At 40.1% G+C, this 25,580-nt stretch overlaps 2 protein-coding genes across 3 annotated transcripts in view; one reads left to right on the forward strand and one right to left on the reverse strand.

The window, feature by feature from the left end:
• Positions 1-870: 870 nt before the first annotated feature.
• Positions 871-2,523, reverse strand: LOC307256969 (catechol O-methyltransferase-like; the record flags this gene model as incomplete). The annotated part of the gene is made up of 3 exons (XM_080036084.1): positions 871-1,197; positions 1,314-1,510; positions 2,268-2,523. The coding sequence occupies 3 exons, from the start codon at positions 2,521-2,523 to the stop codon at positions 871-873; spliced, it is 780 nt and encodes a 259-aa protein (XP_079892210.1).
• Positions 2,524-11,642: 9,119 nt separating this feature from the next.
• The window catches only part of LOC307256787 (LIM and calponin homology domains-containing protein 1-like), an 81,796-nt gene continuing 67,858 nt past the window's right edge, over positions 11,643-25,580 (forward strand). For both annotated transcript variants that reach the window (XM_080035881.1, XM_080035882.1), the window contains exon 1: positions 11,643-11,930. In XM_080035881.1, coding sequence (XP_079892007.1) covers positions 11,829-11,930 — 102 coding nt within the window. In that variant the 5' untranslated portion in view covers positions 11,643-11,828. The remainder of the gene's footprint in view (positions 11,931-25,580) is intronic.

The raw sequence follows: 25,580 nt of genomic DNA on the forward strand, positions 1-25,580 counted from the left end.
TAGTGCTGTATTTTTATATGTAAACATTGACATTGCGGTCGGAGACTAATCAACATGGGATATGGGAGTGTGGGTCAAAACAAGACTGCTGTGGATTGTCCATCTCGTCAGGTATAAATCAGGATAAAATCAGAGGTATATAAGTATTTGTTGGGCAGGGGGCAGGAATAACATCTAAGTTCTTAAATTGGGTGGCATTTCCCTTTACAGGCTGCCTGTCCAACACAGTTTAGTGCCTGATTTTCTATTCTTTTAAAAAGCAAACAGCGCCATCAAGTGGTTACTCTAAATCTAGAAACGTCATTATTTTGTTTTTCTCGCTGTGAGGAGAGGAGAGGTGATAATGATAGTGTCTGGCGTTTGATATTTTTTAAAACAACAGTGAGCGGTTTTTGTGTCTTCTCTATCCGTGTGTAATTTAGTAAACATTGTTATTGTTTGTCAATTGGGAGGGCAGGGGCATGTATGATAATCCTGCAGAAACATATCATATTAAAATATACGTACATCATATCATATTTTACTTTTCTGTCATAAATTATTCCGCGCAACACAATCAGATATTTATTTAAGTAATGTACTGTTTTACCAACCAGTTAACTTGTTGTCATTACTAATAATACATTCTAATCAAACAAAGGCAAAGATACATCTATTTGATTTTGTGTTTGTATTTGAGTAAGCCAAGGAAGAACAATAAGTTACCTCAACAACAGTTTGAGAAATTGTAGAAAACAATTTATTCAGCATGCATTATCCTCCAATTCTTTGACCCACAAGTAATACGAGAGATGGTGAGGTACTTAACACGATAAGTCAATATAGTCCACAAACTGAAAGCACACGCACACACACCTTAAGATCTCGCTATCACCTATCTGTGCTTCCCTTTTGGTAGAAGATCTCCGTCATAGACCGCAGCTCTGCCTTGATGCAGAAGCAGTCGGCCCTCACTCTGATATGGTCCAGGATTTCTTTGAGATCTTGGGCTCTTGGGTTCCTGTGGACCAGAAGCAAAGAGCAGCCAGAGGGCCTGAGGAGCTCCTCTCTCTCCAGAGCCAGAAGGTCTGGAAGGTACTGTTGGGGGTCATGGTCCATCAACACCAAATCTAGCCCCTTACTGGTCCCCTGGTCAGGCTCAAGAAATGGCCGCAATGTTGGAATGGCTTCAGCTGAGCTACATGTCAACACCCGGAACTGCAAAGAATCAGAAGAGCAGGGGGAAAATCCCTCTTAAATAATGGTTTGAGTTTGTCACTTTGTGTTTTATATCGATTGTAGTAAAGTAAAAAGCTCATGTTCCCTGGGCGTACCTGGGAGTGTTTGAAACCAGCTACAAGTATGATTTCCTCCCCTAGATCCGCTGTGAACGGGTCCAGCTCCACTGTGATCAGTCTGCCAGCAGGGGGCAGCAGACGCAGCAGGCGGATAGAGGTGTAGCCACAGTGCATCCCCAACTCCAACACCCTCTGGGGACAGATATGCCTTATCACTTCATCCACTGCCTGACCTGACAGAGACGAAAGGAAACAGAGGTGCTGCTGATTTCTACATCTGCTTTTTCCTTTTTCAAACTTAGAGCACTGTTTGTAAACCTGTGAACATACATTTCTAAAAAAGATAGCACTAATAGTTTCCAAGGAAGAATATATGGAAATAACATGACTGGTGTATTATTTATATAATTTGAAGAATGGCTGATGGATTTTCAGTTAAACCACCCATTATGCAAAATACACTTTTTCATGTTTTTTTCAACCTTTATATGGATCCCCGCCCAGTGTGACAATTAGATTCCCATAGTATGAGAAAAACGAACCCCCTCTCTTTTTCTCCACCCCAACTTCTGAAAAGCTGTCTTCAAAACCCCCAGTCAGTTAGATTTAGAGCCAATCAGAGCAGAACTGGCTTTTTGGAAGGTGGGGCTTAAAGAGACCTAAAACGGAGCGTTTCGGACAAAGGCTGAAAATAGATCCAGCAATGGGACTTTGAGAAATATTACCTTGTTTTTTTTGACACAACACCATGAAAACAGTTTCTGAAATAAACCTTAATTACAATTTTGAAACTGGAAATGGGCAAAATATGTGACCTTTATGATGCAGAAAAAAAACATCAGGAAAAGAGAGCAACTTCTTTCATATGCATTATAAACTGTAACTAATCTGGCTTGTCCTCTGCGCTGATTTTAACTTACAAAAAGACTATGTCTGGTAACTTCTTACACTTGGTAAATACAGTGATTCTAATGCATAATGCCTACTAACCGATCTGTGGGCTGATACAGAGGGAGGGGTGTGTGTCAGCATAAAGGTCAAAGGTCTCAAGGACGCTGTCAGCTTTGCCATGGGTGCATTGGGAGAACACAAAGGCGTGGGTGCTCCTTACACACACCCTCCATCGCACCAGCCTCAGCGCCCAGGCCAGAGCTCCATGGCACAGCGCAGCGGCTTTGACACGATACCGTCTCAATACCATGATGAAGGCGGGAAGCAGCGGCAAAGAGACAGCCATGAGCCACATTTCAACAGTTGTGACGAAGATAGTGAGAACCGTTAATTAAGAACTGTGGATAAAAGGAGGAGAAAGTTTAAAGTGTGGCTAAGAGAGATATGTGACACGTTTGATTTGACTTCGATTTAAGTCATTCTAATTTTGGCTTGTCAGTTCTTGTTCTTGTTCAATTCAGCAAGCTTTTACTCTATGCAAATTGTTGTTTGTTATAAATTATGAAGGATTTTCTGATAATAGTAGTTAGATAATAATAGTTAGCATTAGATAAGGCCATTAAGCATTGCATGATTTTTATGATACATTATGTCATTTTTTTAGGTAACTAGAAAACACATTTTAAAAACACTGTCCTCTAGCTCCCCCTGTAGACACAATGTGGTACCCCTGTCAGTATGAGCCTATAAAAATGTCTATATTCCTAAATCATTGCACCTTTTAAAAGCGGGAATGTCAAAGTCATGAAAGTAAGTCTGAATATATAGTATTACAGCAAATGCTTTGACTAAATCAATCTGCTATAAACTGGAACATGCAGACAGTCAACAACAAAACTTCAAAGAATTTTTTTAATGCATGAAGACAATCCTGCATTCGGTGAGAAACCAAGCAGTATATTGGTTTTGGGCTAGATATAATTAAAATAAGGTTTTTTTTTTGTTTGTTTTTTGCAACTTTGAACCTTATCCATCTTTATTAGGGGTGTTGCCCCAAAATGCTTACTGCATTTTGGAATAAATACAAAATAACTAGAAATACAACTTTGCTTAATTGTTTCTAAAAATATGTAATCGACACAATTAATGGCGCAATAAGGACATTCAATGTTTTTCCACAATGACATTAAAAAGATTTGCTGGAAGAGAAGTAGGCTATAACATATAGAGGTGTACTAATACTTACAAGCTGCACTGTTGCCCGTCCAGGTGAAGAGTGCCTCCTGTCAAACACAGATGTCACTCGCTGAAGTTAAGTCATGCTATAGCAGATTAATTAAAACAGCCGGGCCTCCTGAAAAACAAATCCGGATTCCCAGATTCTCCTCTCAGACACAGATGTTGCTGGGCGAAGAAAACCAAATTGAATCATTGTTGTTATCGAGGAAATAGATAAGCCATAGGAACAGGAGAAAGGAGTGGCCAGTGAGTAAAGCAGCATGCACATTGAACCACGGGAAGCTCCTCCTCCCACTTTTCAGTACTGCTGCATTTTTCCACAAGAGGTCAGCACAGATATAAGAATATCACTGTGTGTGGCTGCAGCAGCAATGGGTGTCTGCAGGCCCTGGAAAGGTCCTGATTGACATTATCTGATAACCTAAACTATAAGGTATCAAATACAGTTTCATAAACTAATATCTTTGCTTTTTAGTGCTTAAAAATGAGTTACTGTTAAAATGATGTTTTAAATGCTGTTAGAGGCATAAGGAGAACACAGGGTCAAAACACTTGTTTCCTATTATAGTGCTACATCTGACTTGGTTGTAAACTCCAGCAAACACTACTGAGTGTGTTTACAGGTAAAGTTCAGATGCAGGTTAGGCTACTGATTACAAAACAATGTTTTTCAGGATTGTTGCATTGCAATTTCTAAAGTAAAACCTGTCCCACCTAACCCAATTCACCATGTTTCCCAAAGCAGACAAACAACCTGACAACAAGGGTTAAGATTAGTGACTGAGGAAAATCTATTTGAATCAATTTCTTTTTACCTTGAGAAGTAGGCTAAGAGGAACTTTCTTATTCAGCATGAGGTTTAGGTCTGTGTTGCCTACATATTTTTATTTAAACTTTTAGGCTATTAGCTTATGCAAGGAGGAGGGGAACACATGTGAAAATAGTTAGTAGCCTACTACTAGTTTACCCAACTGTGTAAGCACACATGTAATACTGGATAACACAAATCTTAGACCCCATAATTTGAATCAGGAACAAACGGACTAGGATGGAGAGTAGATTCATTAACAAGGACATGTTCTAAAAAGCATACCTTGGACTATTGTCAGTGGCGTGCACAGACATTTTGGGGGGCAGGTGCTCATTGCAAAAAAAAGCGCACAATATATTCTATTTGATGAATGACCAAATCATTTTAAGGGTACTTGTACAAAATCCCCCCCTGGCCTAATGACTTTTAATACCCGGCCACACATAGAGTGTTTCTCAAAGGAATTTGGGAGACTGTGTTTGGGTCCCTGGACCTTCTAGGGGGGTCAGGGGAAATGCTCCCCCGGAAGAAAAATGGGAACCTTTTAAAGTAAAATTCATCAATCAGGTGGGTGATTCTCATGAAGCCTAAGTGAACATGTCCAAGTCTTATTTCACAAAAGCAGCTTTTTATTATTAATACTTAAGATATTTTCTATAAAGATATTGAATGGCACTATAGGGTGAAATGGTTTTTAAAATAATTTTACCATTATTTTCATAATTTTTTGCAAAATATCCTGGTGAATTCTCATTACCGAAATGCGTCCGGATACATTATTCTATTGTTCTTTTCAATTCCCTAAAAATTCCTCTTCATATAAATAAAACAAAAGTATGCAGTATTATGTAAAACATTTCAATATTAATGGTGAATAGGGATATTTATGATATTTAACCCCAAAAAATATTTATTTAATGGAAAATTACTGTGTCCGCACAAAAATTTTCTCATCACCGCAACGCAACTTCACCTGCCTATAAAAACTACCCTGTCACTTTAAATATACAAGCACTCCCATGATGCATTACTTGAAGCAGAAGATTCAAAATGGACACAAGGTCATTTGCACTCTCTTTACTCACATTATGAAATGTTTGTAAACGTCACTCAATCTTCCTGCTGGTTCACTATCGATTATCATTACCGATATGAGGTGATAATCTATACTTCTAAAACTTATATTACATAATTTTCTGTGATGGTTAAGACAATATAAGACTTCAACATGTAGCAAAGGTGGAAGGTGTGTAGCATGCTCGAATTTCAAGTTATTTGATAATTTAGCTATTTACTTCTCATTACCGTTACTCATTTTTCTCATTACCGCGTACTTTAAAGGCTCATATCGGTAATGAGAAGCTGTAGTACGGTAATGAGATCTTAATATAACATCCTTCAAATCAAAAATAAACCGTTGTTTTATATAACATCTTATTAATTTCTATCAATTATTATTATTTAATTTACTTTGAACAGTTATTAAAAATATAATTACTCAATATTAACTATGTTAACTACTTCGGTAGTTAACAATAAGGGAGAATTATATCTGACACATTTAATCTGAGAACAAAGGTATGAGGCCATATCTAAATGATAATTTTGAATGTTTTTGTGACTGCTGCAAAGACTAACAGACAATCAGCGCAAGAAGGCGGCAGCCAAAGCAAAAACTGTGGGAGAAACTATGGGTCGGATCCACTTAGAATGGATTGTGTGCACTAATAGCTCCAGGATTTGCTGCGAATAGCGTCCACAATCAGCTCTGTTATAGCACAGTATCCACAAAGGAACTGCCGGCGCCAATCTTAGTAACACTAGGTGAATATGATTCTAATTCCACCCTAGTGGTATTCCCACATTTGCATTTCATTAATGAATCACTGGCTCACTTATCTTCATCCGCTTATGCAGGCTCCAGTCGCGGGTGCAACGGATCCCTCATGGACCACAAATTTCCCTTTCCTAGGCACCATTAACCAGCTCTGACTGGGAGATCTCGAGGCGTTCACAGTATAGTATGGATAATATCTCCACTTAGCCTTGGGTCTTGGTAGTGCCTGGAACACCTCCCTAGGAAGGCGCCCAGGAGGCATCCTCACCAGATGCCCGAACCACCTCAACTGGCTCCTTTCTACGCGAGCGGCTCTGCTCCAAGTCTCTCAGGATGACTGATCTAGTTCATTCGGTCATTAGCCAGCCTTCATGACCATAGGTGAGAGTAGGGACACAGATCGACCAGTAGATGGAGAGGTAGACCTTCCGACTCAGCTCTCTTTAACGGTTCGGTAAAGCAAGTGCAATAAGGCCCTTGCTGATCCGATTCTCTGTCCAATCTCACACTCCATTTTTCCCTCAATCGCAAACAATACCCTGACAAACTGAACTCCTTTACTTGGGGTAAGGACTCATTCCCTATCCGGAGGAGGCAGTCCATCGGTTTCCTGCTAAATACCATGGACAAATCTCTACCGTTATACTGCCCGAACATAATCAGCAATACTATATTTATTACATATTAATTAGTCTTGCAGTGCCAGACCAAACAACAGCTAGTAGTATGGTCTGAATTGAAGCTATTTAGTTTCTAGTATACGGGGTAAAACTGGGCTGGCCTGTTTTTATTTCTTTAAACCAATCACAATCGTCTTTGGTGACGCTAACCCAGGAAGCAGTAAAGCGTGTGCAAATTAATGCTGACCATGGACCTATTGTAAAAGGTGACGACCCAAAACAGTTAATCACACACACGCGTGCCGTCTGTGTGCAGCAACAATATGAGCTGGATACTTTCAAGCCGTATCAAACACACTTCGCAGTCTCTGTTGTCTACCGTTCTGAGCAAAGCATAAACGGTAGACTACAGCGGGAAAGAGGAAGGGGAGGAGTTTGACAATGCTCCCGGCTCCATTAGAGATCCGTGTAGATGCAGGAGTGGAAATAGAATCCGTATGAAGACATATTCCGCCACTGTAACTAACATGGGGGATAAAGTGTAGTACTTCCAAGACGATAAGGAAGTCATCCCAGAGCCAATCCCGGCAACTTCTTCTGGTCGACATGTTTTAGTCTTGCCTAAAATTTCGGCAAAGTACTAAACAAAAGACTGAATTAGATTCAATGGAACTTCAATCAATTGCTTGTAATTTAAATCTTGTAACTTTCAAATGTCCATCAGTTATGTCATGTCCTAAGGACCTTTTCAATTAGGTGAAATACAATCATTCTCATTACCGCAACATAAAATCTCATCCTCCGTAATGGACTTCTCATTACCGTTATGCATGCAATGAAACAGATATTTTAATATTATTATGAACCAGATAAATGAATGTGTTAATTTATGATTTTATGTTCCTGAAGTATGCCCCACATGTGTTTTCCGTAAATAATTTCTTGTTTACAAAGAGATTATTTGAAAAATTGGGATCTAAAATTACTTCTGTGTATCGGTAATGAGAGTTTTTTCAATTTAAATATGATAAAAATATATATAAAACACTGCTTTTGATGAACTCTGCTGTTCCTTAAATGTGCTCATTTGTGTAAATGTGAAAAATTAAGCAAAATGGATTTTTTTTAAATGGTCTGCTATCTTCATTCACTATATCGGTAATGAGAGTTAATCTGGATCATGCGGTTATGAAATTGGAATAAAATTGAAATTATTTTTTCCCCTTAGTAACTTTTATCAAAAACTAAAAGTCTACATTCTATTTCAGTCACTAGAGCTAGAAAATCCTTCAAAAAGAGTGATTTTATTTTGATGTCACTTTGACACACTTCGTGAGAATCACCCAGGTGCACTTTAAGAAGAAAGCTAAGGCTAAATCACCTGTGTCAATGTGGGCTATTTAGTACTATTTTCTGGAATAATTTGGAGACACAGAATTACCAAAAAGCAGAAAGAAAAAATGTACATGTTTGAAAAAAAAACTGTCAGTTTCGGATTTTTTTAAATAATCCCTTATTCCGAATTATCTCTTTAAAGTCTTCGTTAGGCCCCTGATCTCCGTACTAATAATACCCTACTAAGGTAAATACAAGATTACTGCAAGTCTGGTAACATAGAAATAACTTATGGTTGGGACAAAATAATATAATTAGCTTATATAGCTTCATGACTGATTTAGTACCACCAACCCACTTTGCGTAGTTAAAATAAAATGTGTGGACAGCTTGGACAACTGGTCTTAACTAAGCCTGGTTGTAACTGCTAAGTAGGGCGTAGTTATGACCAGGCTTAAGAATGGGCGTAGTTAAGACCAGGCTTAAGAATGGGCGTAGTTAAGACCAGGCTTAAGAATGGACAGTTAACATGACTCTGGTCTTGACTCTAACCTTTCATCTTCATCTTCCTCCTTGCTGCTGGTGGATGCTTTCATCCAGGAGAGCAGAGAGCTGCTCCCCTGGGCTGCCTGCTGTAGCTCCCTTTCTTTTGCCTTTTTAACCTCTCCTTTCTAGGCATTATACTGCAATTTGTAAATAAAAAGAGACCAACCATATAAAATAAGACTGCTTGGTTACATTACAACCAGGCACAAGGCTACTTTATCTGCAGGCAATTGGGAATTGCCTGTTTGTCATTTAGCAAATAAATTACTGCATGTGTTAATTATATAGCCTAAAGTAAACCTAAACAACACTAAATATTCAGCATACTGATAGATTCACATGCTGTACCAGTGACAAACTCCGCTGACATTAGTTGTGTTCATCACGTCATATCTTTTTTTTTTTTTTGGGCTAGCTTGTTAAGCAGGACAGTCGGCTAATTTATGCTCAGCTGTGTGGCGCTGCTAGCCTGGTCCAACCAGACCATCGTACTTCATTTCATTTGTACAGAAGGTCTGGAAGTGCTGTAATTGGCAAACGTTCACTCACTTGGAGGCGGGTGTCTGTCGAAGTTTAAAACTATTGGATCTGCCCAGTGCCACTCTGGATTAGCCAACCAATCGCATCATGTTTGGTCATCACGTGTGTCATGAGCCGGCTTTTGATGGTGCGTTCCAGTTGGACAGGGAACTCGGAAATTTCCGACTTCACTACATATTGTAGTCTATGAATCTACCGGTACCTGGCAACAGTAACTTGTTAGAGCCTAACGTTTAGTTTTTTGGACGAGAAAGGTTTTAGGCGTCCATACTTTCGCGAGCAGATGCACTGGAACACAGACAGGTCGGAACTCGGAACTACCAAGTCGGAAATCTCCTTCTTCCGAGTATAAATGAACGCAGCATTCAACTGAAACTGGAGCGTTCTCAGCCACTCGCTCTGTTCGCTGATTGGACGATCGTAGATTCTCCGGAGAATCTGGGAAATGCGCTGTACACCCAGACTGACTACTGAAAGGAAAATTAAATTTGGCCGGAAGTAGGCGGGCGGGCGGAGCCAGGCTATGGCGCTGCATGATAGAGGCTACTTTAAAACAGAGACAAATAAATGCAAGTTATAGCTTGGCAATTGAGGCTTAGGGGGCAAACAATACACTCTTGACTCCATTCAATGTATGTGTTACCTCGCTGGTGGGGCAGGGCAGGGCAGGCCGGGGAGTAGGTGTGTGTGTGCAGCAGCTGTGAACTGCTGCGGCAACGCGCCTCTGTTTGTGTCCACTCTGCGCGTTCACGTTGAAGTGTGTGCGGAGGAGGAGGAGGAAGGGGGGCATATTTATTGGGGCATTATTGTCAAACGTTTTTAATCGTTGAGCATTTATAGATGATAATGTCGGCATAGGCCACATGCACTGTAAAAAAAATAAAATAAAATAAAAAACTAACTTTCATATTTTTTTTATTTTTATTTTTTTTCAAAAGGGCCCTTGATTGGGCCAGGGGAAAAGGGCAGGTGCTTCAGCACCACTTCAGGTCTACCTGTGCACGCCACTGACTATTGTCTCATAATAATCAATGACTGGAAGTCAGAGTTTTCTTTAGGTGCCTCTCTGCACTCTAAAGCGGCCCCATATTACAGGGTATGTGGGGTCCCTCATTGCTGGTGGAGCGGCGCTGCTCCGTGTATTTTTGGCCATTGGGGCGAATCATACTGCGGCGTGCAGGTCCTGTCAGTCCAGCTGCATCAAGTTAGCCATGAAAAGATACACTACAACCGGAAGCAAAGTGGGGTCGCAACCAAAATAAGAGCCTAAACAAATATCTTTAGCATGGGGAAGCCAATGGGCACAGTGGCACCCTAACATAAGAACAGGGACGCAGCACCATACAAGTTGCAATTAATGACACTAGTTCTCATGTCTTTAACAAAGCCTTACGACCAGTGTGTTGGAAACCGTGCCTGACATTGGCATCTAACTGCCAAAGGACAAACACACTCCAAGTAAACATATAAAGAGCATACATGTTTAAATGAATATTAATTTAATTCAAAATAGTAGTCTCGCAAAGCCAGAACAAACTACAGCAAGCCTAGTAGCAGAATCAACTACTGTCTGTGGTAGCCTATCACGCACCTCCGGGGGAAAAAAATACCTTCACGTTCACTTGTCTTTATTGAGTTATCTAATGTAGCCTAACGTTTTATTTTCGTTTTTGATAATGGATATTTTACTTGGTCAATGGACATACAAAACGATCATTTTGTTGTTGTTGCAAATTCCGGTTAGCCTACCTGTTGTTGGCTTTTGCTTATAAATATGTCCATGCTATTGCTGGCTTTTGCCGCGAACCGTGGTCATTTCCGGTTGATAATTGATTGCTGTTTAGTTAAAAAAAAAAAAAAACAGTTGCTGAGTATTTACCATTTTTGTTTAATGAAGAAGTCATTGAGGGACCTAGCCTGGCATTCTCAGACTTGCCACTAGGCGCTGGCAAATTAAATTAAATTTGCTGCGGCTGTTGTTCAAGATATCAGGGTCTGGATTTCCAGGCTATGAGGAACCTGGAAATGTCTTCAAATTGGCGGTAGGTTAGGGTGTTCTAACCATAGACATAATACATTATGTCTATGGTTCTAACGACCTAATTATTTACAAAAGACGACACCTTTACCTTACTCCAATTTGTGTTAATTATTGGCTAGCTAGCTCATGTAACCTGAAAGTGGCAGAGCACAAAGTGGTTGTTAAATGTGTATTTTGAACCTTAAACAAGCAAACTATGTTAATTAGCTAAGGCTAATTTGTTAACCTGGATTAAGCCAGAAAGATAGCTAGTGCATGCCACCAGCTAGCCTTTTGATAAACTTAACGTTAGCGTGCGTGAAATGGCTCACAATGCTGAAATTATATATTCAGAAGGTAAATGATGTGTAAATATGACTGTTACATGGTTTTTTGTATGTTGAAATGCAGAATGTTCCTTGACTAAAGCTTTTATTTTGAGCCGCCACACCGGAAGCTGTATGAATGACTGTCTGACTTGACGCTGGGTGTCTGCCCACAGACTCCAACAGGAGCGACACAGGAGAGCAGGGACTGGTTCGTTCGCCTGGCCGGTGCTGCTGCTGCTGCTGCAACACCACATACATCAGACTGAGCGGAACCGGCTGACTGACACGCTTCACGACTTATTTAGGTGGAATAACGCGCCGCTGAGCTGCTCTCAAACATTTTCTAAAGGCTTTGAGACTTGGAGAGCAGTGCCTCTTCGCCAATGGCAAGTCCGGTTGCAGACATAGGACCGTCTCATCAGCATCACCCCGTAACCGAGTTGGCCGCAGACACGGCGTTTCATGAGGCGCAGAAATGGATAGAGGTGAGTACACCAATGCTGTATTAACTGCTCAGCAACTTGCTTCTCTTGCGCAGGTGTTTTGTTTTCAATGTGTGGCCTTGGTTACTGGTTTGTAGTCTGTACAAGCAGTCTACTTGCTTTTAACACAGTATGAATTTTATTGCTTCGTCACCTGTTGAAATGTGTCTCAAAGTGCAATAATGTTACTGAGATTCTGACCAAAAATCCCAATTATGATGCAATGAAGTTATTGTTGTGTGTAACAGTGAGCCTGTTGCTCAGTAAATGATATGTTCAGCTTAGTGGTGCTTTGATTATCTGACATATTAAAATTCCTGTAATAACTTGCATCATAGAAACTCAATACTGTATTATCAGGTACCTTATTTCCCCTCAGCAAAAGTAAAAATGTTAACCTTCGCCTGACTACAATAATACTGTTATAACCTCAATAGGATGTTGCTAATATTTGTGCTTGACCATCCTAAATGTTGCGGTAGGCTTTCACTTGTTTTTGCTGAGGGCCATTGTACAGTAGCTGTGGCTGCCGTAGGACCTGTGTGTTTGGTTGGAAACAATGAATGCATCATGTGGAATGGATTTTTGCCTCATTGCGAGCCTGCTGAACAATCATCACACAAACGAGGTTTTGTTGTAGGAGAGTTTCAATCACAACACTTGCATGCCCCTATTGCATTTGACTTTGTCATCCTGCAGTGGGCCGTCCTCTTGTCAGCCATCAAAACCCGATGACTGGCTGATTATCTGTTGCACGCCGGTGGAATGCAGTCTCAGCTTGGCCGGTTTACATACAGGCCTAAGTCTCTGACTTGAAGCCCACTGTGGCACATAGGTATTAGAGTAAGTGATCAAAGTAGCAGGGACGTTAGTAAGGATTATGGGGCCTCAGTCTGCAAAGAAGAAGACTCTGGCCCCCGAGCTCTTGACTAATCATTGACACGTTGAGAAACCTCACACTTAATTGCCCACTTGTTCCTGCTTTTCTCAGTTGACGCATATGTTATCCTGGTATATTTTGGTTTTTAGTTTTCTAAAAAAAAATGTTTTAAAGTATAAACTGTAAAATACACAGCAGGCTTTGGTGTGTTAACCATACCATACTGTAATCGCTGTAACATTTTGAACTGCAGCTGTGTGTTTGGGCTTACTCTCCATTTGTTTAACTGTTGTTAATAAACATGAGTGAAAGTGAATGACTTGTGACCCGTAGCGATCACTCTAATAATGCCAGTGTCAATATTTGTCAACATCAAAATGGTAGATATAAGACAGTGAAAGTGGCATAGCCATATTTTTTATTAATCCTTATTATCATCAGCTGCCAGATTGCATTTGTATTGACTGTTCCACCTATCACTTATAATGTTGTGGCCTTCTGTATCAATAATAATAGGCATTTATACACTGTAATACGTTTTTGCATTTTTTTGAATGTTTTCTCTTTAGATATCTTACAAACAACCTTTTTATGTGTTCATGTGTAGTAAAAAACATGCTGTTTTCAAATTAATCCGATTGTATTACATCTCAAGTAGTATTGAAAATGGCAGGTCCCCTTTAAAGAGTGTCAGGCTCAATTTTACAAGCCTATTTAGCAGCACCCAGGTCCTTGGAGGCCCATATCCAATCTTTAAAAAGCCATTACTGACCTAGAATCTCTGAGGCAGATCAGGGCAAAGAGCTGAAAAGGCGGGAGTGAACTGATACCACTCTGGTCTTGTTCCTCTGTCACCCTCCTCCCCTGCGGGGACTGATTTCATTCCCCATACACACCTGACAGTCCTGTATCCACCTCAGGGAAACAGAGACAACTCACTTGTTCCTAAATGAATAGAACAACACAAAGCCTCATCAGCATCCCAAGCCTAATGTTGACTGCTTGTATTAGACTGCTGTGTCATACATGATGTCAGGAGGACTAGAGGCTCAATGCTGTAACAACAGCTCCCCTGTTTGCCATGAATTGCCAGTAGAAAATCTAAATGTGCAGAGTAACCCCAGCCAGCGTCTTCACAATGCTTTTCATTGTTCACTTTGTCAATTATGCATTCTGAACAATGGCCTTCAATGTTACACATACAAGAAACAGTCAGATAACAGAGACAGTAGTTGATCACTTCCATGTGCTATTTGAAGGCTTGTTCACACTGGGTGTAAATTTAAAGTCTGTTTTCGTGAGAATAATTTGAACTCAACCCTGCTCTAGCTAACCACAGAGCAGCCCTTGTTGCTGCTGTTAAAAAACAGATTGATGCTTCTCTGTCAACGTGTTGGTCCTGCTACGGTTGCATCTGGGGGAGGAAATGATGGATTCTTTGCACTGAAATGTTGCTAGATAAGAAAATACAGATTAATTTAGTGTTACTGAAAGGGAAAAGAGAGAACACACTTCCTAGTTTCTTCACAATTGGGAGGAATCATTTTCTTCTTCCAACGTAGCCCTTGTTTTCAACTTTCAGTTAGAAAATACGCTCAAATGTGTCACCATGGGAAAGAAGCTCAGACAAATGGCGACCTATGGCCCTGTCTGTGAAACCCAACACCTGGATGAAGCAGTTTACACCTGCGCTCATTACTTCCTTTGCCAGCCTCTTCCTGACACCATCTCGTCAGTAATGACAGAGTTTAGGCTCCTGTGAACTTCAGAAGAGACGACTGGCCCTTTGATGAAGGTGGAAAACATTCACTTGGTTAGGTGGAATGATTTGTGTGTGTCATATATCCTCAGGGTGTCTGCATGATCAATGGACATTATTTTTTCACCCAGCGCAACATCTTAGTGGCTTGATTAATTGTCTTGGTCTGAATAGAGTTTGAGGACTATTTTGCTGTTGGCAAATCTATTTGGAAGCACAACTGTGAGAGAATAACTCTAGAGTTGTATAATTCCATCTCTCAACGCCTTGTGATTAAAGACATTTTTGGAAGAGAAACAATTATTTTTCTGTCAATTGACTGGTTGTTTTTGCTCTATTGCAGTTCTATCAAACGGTCACAATATAAATGGAATCTTGCCATATCATCTTGTTTAATGTGGTTTGTGAACGGTGTTCTTCTCTGTTTCTGCACGTCTACAAAAAATGAGTATTAGATGTGTGATACTTGGTCTATTTCATGCCTTGTGCTTTGGTCTCTGCAGAAAAGCATCAGAATACAAATCAGTTGTCAGCTTACGTGGCATATTTTATGCAATACTTCTGTGGTTATAACTTTTTAGTGTGATTTGTTAGTTGATTGAAGAGTGCCCTCAGCTTTTAGTACGTTATTTTTATAGCTAAGTTGTGTCACACAAATGGATAATATTTATAAATGTTCTTGGGAATTATATATTTTTATTCCAGGGCTTGTCTAAACTCGTTCAGTGTCTCTTCTGTTTTAGTTCCTTTATCTCAATATTTCTCTTTCTCTCTAAGCCCGAACCCCCACCTCCTTCTGTCCAAGTCATGACATGTTTAGGGACCTGGCTTTGAATGATACAAACTTCCATTGTGCAATGCCGGAAAGGGAAAACAAGTGGTATCATTATCATCATGTCAAGGGCTGATATTGTTCCAGTGATATCATATCCAGCAGTCAAATCACCACATTGACCCGTGTTATTGGATTGTTTGTTTTGTTTGTTTTCATTGTGACATGAGATTGAATCCTCTTTTGACATTATGCACACACACTATTATCTTGAGACTAAATGTATGAGTGTCTTGAGTATGTGTGCAATGTTTATAAAGTATGTGTGTAGAAGTCAACAGTCAAAACTGCAGATCTAACTGTACAGCTGAACCAGTTTGTTGTAACGGTGCATTAAGCTTTCTTTGTAAAACAGTGTTTTCCGAGAGTGGCTGTTCATTTTGTTGTTGACAATATTCCAGAATTTCCAGTAGATCAAGGGTTTTGTGATTTAGAAAGGAACAGTCACAACTGTTATTGCCGAGCAGCGGACTACGTTTTCAGAGGGACACAAATAACTGACGTTCTCCATCATGTTTTGTCTCCTTCCTTGAAATTGAAAAGAAGGGAGCGTGGTCTATGGAGCACAGCAGTCCACAATAATGTGTGCAAATGTAGTCTTTTTTAACATAGTTACCTTTATTGTTTGCAACTACATTCTATATTATTTTTAAACCGTTCCCTTTTTTTATATAAAATAGTTTCGATGTTTTAGTATCAGAGCTACTTCAATTTTGATCCAGCTAATTGACATCCTTGAATGAAGGCTGTTTTTCTTTTTTTTTTTTAAATAAGAATTTTTTCTTAAAGGCCTGTCTGGTTAAATAAAGGTAAAATTTAAAAAATAAAATTTTAACTGTTCTTGTTGGATCATGATGCTTGAACTCCAATATGAAAGTGGAGGAGGCTCTTCATATTTTAAAAGGACTTGGATTTGGGGAAATCCATCACCATGTGCTTAGCAAGATCTGCTGTCGCTCCTGAATACGTCCATGTCATTCCCAGTTGGCGCGGACAATGTAATTTTTTTTTTCTCAGGATGAAGCGACGTGTTATGTGCACAGCTTTCTTGAAAATGTTTCTCCAAGTACATGAGATTCACCATTATAAAAACAAGCCACGTAAGAATGTTATTTTGGAAGGAAGCGTCTGTCAGAGCAGGGTTAAGGATGGATAGAGGATGTCCCCTTCATCACTCACCTTAATGTTCTGATGAGCTGGAAATCCACAGTCTGAACCCCCCTCCTGTGCTGTCACTGTGCTGCTTGAGTGCGCAGTTAAGTGTATTCATTTATTCCAGGATGAAAATTAAGTGCATGGACATGATCAATTTCAGCTGTCCAAAGCACTTTCTTATGGTCATAGGTACAGTCATATTTAAGCTATTGGCTTAAACACTTACTTTATTAGCCACAGTTACAGTACTTGGCATTTATTTATGTTGCCCAAATGTAAGCACCTGAAGCTGCTGTATTACAACAATGTTACATAAACCAGCCCCACGGCTTCACTCGCTCACACAAATGAGAAATACCTAAGTAAGATGCTAATGGCTAATCCTGTGCTCTGATCATCTTTATCTCAGCACAGACCATTTCTGGTGAGTGCTGGAATGCTGACAAAGTGGCATTAGTGAGATAATAAACAAATGATTAGATGTTTAGGAGTGGCAGATTTAAGTAATTGTCATTACACTTTTATCTTTATTATTTATAATACATATTCCTTTTTTGTTTCTGGCTATATCATTTAAATAGTATGAGCGCTATCTGAGGAGGACTTTTGGTTAGGTATGGTCAGATGTTTTCATGTATGTTACTTTGTTTCAGCAGATTAGGACGGATTGTAAAGAGGATGATATGGCCTACAAACCAAAATCCACACAGTAAGTCAATGCTGCAGTTGTCAGCAAATGCCGTGCAGTCTGGGCCCAGATGGGTCTTTATGACCACACGCGCGTTTGGGGTGAAAGGTGATCATGTGGTAGATTACTAAAGTAGATGGGAGATTAGCCCCCCTCCCTCTGCACTTTGTGTGAATGTTTGGACATTGCAGTCACTGAGCGAACATGAATCCACTCAGGCTTATTCCATGTTCTGTAGTTTCTGTATATCCAGTGTCATATTAGTAGTATAATATTATGAGGCAGTTATTGACCACGGTTGCCTTGTTTCCGGGTTTGCTGTAGTTGAAGTAGAAATTTCACTTTTCATCAGCCATTCTGGAGTTCATGTGTGTGCTGCCTGTTAGCTGATTCTTATAATGCCCTTCATCTTAAGGAGCTTTCAAATATAACAGTGGATTTGTTGGCTGCCATTCACTTCCAATAAGGGTAAAGTGGATAGTTGAAGGCTATACCTGCCAAAGTGGATAGCACAGCTGACCGGGAAGGAACACGTACATACATATGCTCATCTAAAGCAGGGAGGAAAAGACAAGCTAAATGGCTAACCTTATCTTGTCACAGTAGGTACTTCATTTCAAAACCAAATATATTCAAATAAAGTAGGCCGTCCGCTGGAATATGTAAAATCAACTTTAATAGTTAGGTTAATGACAACTTGTCACAAACAATATCCCTACAAACAAATATTATGTTTCTTACTGTGACCTTTCATAGCCAATATGGCAAATAGAGTTCAGAGAGAAATTTAGCAGGTCTTCCATAGTTTCTCCTGGGATAAGATTTACTGTTGCCAAAGTTCTTTTATGGGACAAGTTTTAACAAGTTTATGAGCGGGGTGTACTCAGAACTAGTTTGTAGGACGTCTAACCATTTCTAATATCCAAATTGTTTAGAGTTGTGTCTAAATGGCCACACTTGATGGCAATCTGAAAAGCCAACATATGGTATGATCTCTATGAGGCTGGTTCTTCTGATACCATAAGGCTAAAATAAGAATGTCCTCCCAAATATTGTTAACCTTTTTTATTTTATTCTTGTGATACAGTGGTAAACTTTCCATGAAGTACTCTGCCTCTATCCACGACAGCTAGGAGAGACCTCTGCTCACTGCAACCCTGAATTAGACATGTAGTGCAGAGAATGGCTCGATTGATAGGTTGATGGGATTTCAAAAACAGTCACCAAGTCCTCTGCACTGTAAATATCCGCTGCTCAATCCGCATTTCCCTTTTGACTTTCAGGCTTTGTGTGTGTGCGTGTGTCTGCTAATGCCTGATGTTGCAAGTCAGTCTGTGACAAGGTGAAGATATTTATCTTGTTCAACTGTCACGTCTGTGTGTTCATACGCTGTAAGAGAAAAATAGAGGAGAGAGCAAGGCAGCCTGACACTCAAACTGCGACACACACACACACACACACACACACACACACACACACACAAACAGCAGAATTGGCACCACAGGTAAGGAGGATCAGCTGGCTGTGTGCCAGGCCTACACAGCCACTCTGTGCAGCAAACCTGTTAAAAGTTGTTGCCATACTAGCCACTGCCAGTGCACCTAATGCTCTCACAGAAAAGGCACGTAACTGACAGGTGTTGACAACATGTGACTGTGTTGTGATGGAAATTCCAAGCATGTAGGGAATGCCTTAATCCAAAAAGGCTTACAATGTAACAGACAAATTATTTATTTTCACTGTGGGTGTGTCCAGCAGTAGATTTGTTGGTGGCAAGCATGAGACCAGACTCTGCACCTGATAAAGAATCAAAGAAACTTAAATGAAGCCCTATAGAGTTACAATGAGACATCCAAGGGGGAAATAAAAGCTAATGAGCCGGAGAAACTTCCCTTCGGTCGGTCTGAGCACTCACTGCAGCTGCTTCAATTAAGACATTGCTATTTATATTTTTTTTTTTTACAAGAAAAAACACTCCACAGCACTCTTTAAGTAGAATTGATATGCAGTCTTCTTATAACGTGCTGCACTATTTCCTCACGAAAGCCACAACACATCCAAAACGCCCTGAAGTTATTTACACTTAATAATGTTTGCTTTGTTCTAAACATGAAATGAAAGTTTTTACATGAAGGATCTGATTTCATTTTCATTAAACAGCAGCCGCAAACCAAATAAACTTCTGTTGTCTGTTAAATTAATTCAGTTCATTTAAAACATTCAACACTGGATTTGTAGAGTAGATCCAGGGAGAAAGATACAATACGGTAATTGCTGAAAGTTTGCAAAATACTTACCCGATCTCCAGACAGAATTTCTGGACCCATTGAGGGACTTGAGCCGTATTGGTTGTCACAAGCCTTTTCTCTAATCTTTTCCCATAATCACAGGCCTCAGTCATGGAATCTGCCATCACTATTGATTGCCCTTATTCACAGGCAATGTGGGTCACTTTGCATGACTCCCATTTAACTCAGATTTATTGATTGTTTTGTGGGCTTTTGCATGAAGGTCACAGGTTTTTGGATCATCTGAAGATACTTTTAGCAAATGTACAACATTTTTCTCCAGTCCAGCTTTTAAAACGTGTGCTGTCTTTATCACACATCTGCTGGAGCTCGGTTAGCAGCACGTTGAGTTTGTAATGGGCAGCTACTGTGTAGACGCCGGTTAATTCTGTTAAAAAAGAGAAAGACCAAACCTAAAAAACCTTGCATGAGGATTGAGGAGGTGTTACTCACTTCTCCCCGCACCTTGCGCTATTTGGAGCTGTTCTCATCTCAGCGGGCATATGCTGTTTGATGGATAGGACAGAGACTGATGTTTCATCACCGTCCAGGGGATGTTTCTAATTGGGTCATGCAGGCTGAGCTGGTTTCTTAGTTTTCAGAGTTGGGGCACAGGGGAGCTGGACTCTTTCTGACTATCGAGGGAGCCAGTGCAGCCTGTACTGGATGACAAACTGTCTTATAGCAACAGTGTACCATATGAGGAAAAAAAAGCTATGAGCGACGTAATCTTATCGTGCTCTGATCTATTGTACATGACTTGATGTTTAATATCATATTGTGTTCTTGAATTGGCCCAAGGTTTTGACTTCACACTTCCTCTTGTTCTTTGCCTTTGAGTGCAAATTAAATGGTTGATCAGTTGTAATTTTGAGCCAAACTGCCTTCTTCATGTTGGACTGTTCAGCCTCAATATAGCATTTGTTGAGTGACAGTAACCATCCTGAGTCATATTTACTCCAACCATTGCATGAATATATGTTCTGGTGTTTCAAGCAAAATGTGAAATTTTCTTACACAATTCAAGTCTAAATAAAATTACCAAGTTTGTATTCACTGCAGGGAACCAGATGACTCAGGTCCTTCATGAATGGAGGCTTTTAGAAATGAGTGGGGCGTCTCATTGTCACACACACGATTCTGTGTCCACTCGTCCCTACATTCCTGAGTCCATCCGACCCCTAACCCATTCAAACGCATTAACACAAACACACACACACACACACACACACACACACACACACACACACTGAGCACCCCAGCTGGTCGCCCCCCAACAACAATGCCGTCTCCCACTCTGGAAAGTGACACAATTGCCCCTCAGCTGACCGACTTTCGTCTGGACAGGGTTGCATGATACAGCATTGCTGTCACTAGTGTATTTCTGTCAGATCAGAGGCACGATTCAGTCCAGTCGATATGGCATATTTATTTGTATTGCTGAAGCAAGAATTAATTCCATTATGCTATAGATTTGTTTTTGAAATGATGGTGTACGTGACTCTAAATCGAATCTACTTTTCTACTGAAGGCCTTTCATTAGTAGTCGTATAGAGGAGTACACTTATTATATAATTTGGTTAGCTGTATTGAACAATGAACATATGTTTGTAAACAATGGTGCTTATTTTTGTATTTGAGGGATATTGAAATAGAATAACTGTTATTTTTTATATTGGTGATGAATCAAATGGTGTTTGATAACATGCATGTTCTTGCCCCCATGCTGCCACTGCTGACTCTTTAGTATTCAGCTAAAACCATGTGTGAGAAAATGTGTGTGCACTGCTTTCTTCCTATTTCCCACGTTGTTTCAATGCTTGATCTTCGGTTAGATTTGACAGTCACAGTGCCTCAATTGTAAAAAACTATTTCACATTAGAACAAAAACTAGCTCATGTAGTTAGCTTCTGACGCAGAGAGAAATAGCAACCTCTATTGAATTACAAGAAACATTTAGTGTCAGTTTCTTTTGTCAGATGCAAAACTTGAGGTGGTCCAGCTACCAATAATGTTTGGATGATTTCCTATAATTCATCCGCACTTGCCAAATACGTAATTGGCTGGGTTTGAACACATCCTCATAAATGTAGTTTCAGCAGATGTTCAGTAGTAAACCTGTCTGTTGAGTTGTTCTGACAGTGTCTGTAAAGGCCAGGACACACCGGCCCGATAATCGCCGTCGTCGCCGTCGGAGAGTCTGGAAGGGGCGGGGACACAAATCTGTTTGGTGTGTGCCGTGACGTCGGTCGTTGTAGATGTCGTCGGGCTTCTTTTGAGCCGATTGAACATGTTAAATCGGCGGTGGGCAGTCTTTCAGTTGGAGCAATTTGATTGGTGGAGGGCTAGCGAATCAGTGAAGCCCGGAAGTGAGGCGGGTAGCACAAATAGCTAACAACAGCTAGCTAGCCATTGTTTAAATGTGTTTGTTTGTTTCGTTCAGCCAGTACTCGCATGCATCAACCCTTGTTGACTGCTCGACACTCTCTGCTAAAAATGGTGCTCTTTATGGTCCATAAATATAAATACGTATTTCTATCTATGTTTATGATCTAGAGAGCTTTCCCATCATTTCCGGCTTCCGTATTTTTTTGGGCCACAATACAGATTAGCGCCGCCTGCTGTTATGGAGACATTACGTCCCGCGCAAGCGCAGAGCGTACGGAAAGTCAGTAGTCGGCTCGGTGTGTTCTTGGCACTTTTTTGGCCGCGACGGGCAGAAAGTAAAATTCCATTGACAGACTATCTGGAAAGTGACACAATCATAGACATTATAAAGGATAGACGCCGCATTGGGCGTTGAGCGCGAGAAATGCGGGCGCCATCTTGGACCGGTCACACGTTCCACTCAGTGTAGTCTGTTTGGCAGGTGGAATGAACTGTCAATTAATCATATCTCATTAAATACCAAACTGATTTTCACTCGTTTTTCTTTGCTGCAAAGATCATACATGTAGCTAAGATACCGGGCACAAGTTTCGACGTGTTTTAATATTCATAGTGGGCTTAACAGTCATAGAAGATTCTAATATGATATAAGTAACCAGACGTCCGAGTCACACACTTCGTCCGGGAGGAGATTGAAACGGAGGATGTGTTTCTGCTTGGGGAACATATTGAGGAGACACAGTTTGGCATCGACAACCACCATTCCGACTTGTTGTCATTGGTTGTGTCTGTCTTTCACAAATTAAGGCTGCACCACATTGCCAAACTCGCCTCGCTTGAATTTCTCTTCGGAGTAAAATGCGATTGTAAGGATGGTTAACTTTATTTTATGCATTTGAGTATTATTGTTTGCTGCTGTTGTTTGATTTTCCCTTAATTTAATACTTTTGATTGCTGTGGTTTTGTATTGAATGTGTTTTTAAATGTACCGCGCTGCAAGGCACGCATTGATTTCCTGTCTGTGTCTGAGGAACCAACTCGAGACTAGACTGAACTTGGTATTCCCCCCCCTAGTATAGAACATTGGACAACCAAGAAGACTTTGCTTTTAAATAATCCCGTCCTCTTTTAAGAGGCAATTGCCTAACAAGCTTGTGTTTTAAATTAGAGAAATAAAACATATTTTTACATGAACACTCATGTTGTCCTTCTCTTTTAATGAGATATTATATACACTGGTTTTTATTTATAGGCTATTTAATGCCTTCATGGGAAACATCCACCCTTCATATGTACCATGCTCGACTACTCCTCCTAAATTGCCCCGAGCTAACTCCAGTTTAGGAATAACTGCCTTTTCATGTAGTGCTGTGCCCCTAATTCATGGAACGCTCTGCAGAGCAATTTAAAAATGACTGCTCTTCCTACTCTTGGTTTATTTGAATCTATGATTTCTGAATTTTACACATCTGACTGTAACTGTTTTAGCTGAATTCATTGTTCATTTAGTATTTTATTTTTGCTCTTGTTTTGTATTTTGTATAGGCCTACTTTATTTAAATTAATATATTTTATCCTATTTTATTTCTGTTCTCTGTTTGTTATCCCTGTGATTGTCTTTATTGTGTATGCTCGTCACTGTAAATGAATAAATATATTTATATATAGCCTAATCATATATTGTTAACTTATAACTTATTAAAATAGCTGACTTTACTGCCCCTATCTGTTTCTGCTTCCCTTTTCGGGGGATGTTCCTCGTTTTGATCTCGGACGTCTGGTTACTTATATCATATCAGAATCTTCTATAACTGTTAAGCCCACTATGAATGTTAAAACACGTCGAAACTTGTGCCCTGTATCTTAGCTACATATATGATCTTTGCAGCAAAGAATACAGCGTGAAAATCAGTTTGGTATTTAATGAGATATGATTGATTACATGCGCTGACAGTTCATTGCACCTGCCAAACAGACTACACTGAGTGGAACGTGTGACCGGTTCAAGATGGCGGCCGCATTTCTCGTCAGCGCCAATAGGCAGTAGTGGCCAACGCGGCGTCTATCCTTTATTATGTCTATGGACACAATCATATTAGCTGTGCTGTTTGATTTACATGCATTCGCTGGGTAGTGTAGTGTTAACCAAGACATAGTAGCAGATGTGACACAGACAAAAACATTTTAGGCAATAGCATAAAACCTTACATTGTATTAGTGCACTGATATTATCAGGCTTGAGGACACATGGTGAATTGTGTGCCAATTTTAATTTTCCCTCTAATACTTTATCTGGCACATTTCCCATCTAAGTTGCTTGTGTTTTTGTTAATTTTTACATCATTGCTAAAGATAATCAACTGACTAAAAAAAAATCATGTAGCTTTGTGAGAAAAATGCAATAACTTGTTTTCCTCACTGGTGTTTTCCTCCACTAGTATAATTACAATAGTACCGGTTAAAAAAGAGCAACCATTCTCTCAACGTTTGCAGCCAAAAGCTGAAGTGTGGCAACCAGTTAGTTGTCAATAGTGTGTAGCTCAGTGGCGACAGCCTGCCACTTTCACTGCCAGGGTGAAGGGTTTAGATTTCCACTGGGCCCAACCATGCTGAAAATACAAGTACTCACTGTAGTGAAGGGGATAAAAGCATGCGCTGAATGGCATATGTTTGACTTGTACACTAGGAGTCCTGTTCTCTCCGACTGCCGCAGGTCAGGCTTGTGTATGGACGGCAGCAGGCAGAGTGCTCCTACAGTCCTGAAACATTCAGGCATTCAGCCCTGCAATTCAGAGAGGCTATTTGTTACATTTTGGTTACATTTTAATTGTGACAGGGCATTTCGCAGCTCTCATTGAAGTGCAAAACATATACACACACACTCAAGAACACATTTTAGATAGGAAGCCAACTGGCCAAACAGTCTCACGTGCCAGTTAAAAGGACTGTTTTAATGCAGTTAAAATTGCTTTATTGATTTGAATGACTAAGACTCAATTAGTAATACATATGTAATTAGATGATTGGACTTTTCTTTAGCTTTATTAGATTTTAACTCATGCCTTTCTTTGGAGTGGTCCTAACCCTATGTTTCCTGCCCTAAATTCCATGTCTTCATACTTGAATTTTTTCAGCATTTACTGTTACATCCGGCATGTCATTAGCAAACAAAACAAGTTAGTTAAGAGTATTGTCAACCAAATGCCTACAATGGAATGGTTGAGTTTATAGTACTGGTCTCTTGAGTGGTGCTATCCCCATCAGCCTGCTGGGTAGCTGGGGATAAACTCTAATCCCGACTAATCAGGTGCTCCGCCCTCTTTTGGGGGTGAGCATGACAGCTCCCCTGGGTGGTCACTGGTCACACTTTTACATTATCAGCAAAAAGATAAGCTTATCTGCATGTACGGTAAAACATTGTTATTGCAATTACAATTTGTAATCGGGCACCTTGGAGGGACGATATTGTACCCCTTTAATCCATTAATGATTGACTCGATCTATGTTATATTACAATTTTAAACTATTGAATACTTTTTTTTGCTTGCTTCATAATGTAATTACTGACGCAAAATGTAATACGTTGTTACATTATGCCCAGGAAGTTGTTACGTTATGCGCTCAGGCTTTTTTCCATTATCGTTATTATATTATGAGTTTTAG

The sequence above is a fragment of the Ammodytes marinus genome (assembly GCF_949987685.1).
Source record: "Ammodytes marinus genome assembly, chromosome: 10".
NCBI lineage: Eukaryota > Metazoa > Chordata > Actinopteri > Uranoscopiformes > Ammodytidae > Ammodytes > Ammodytes marinus.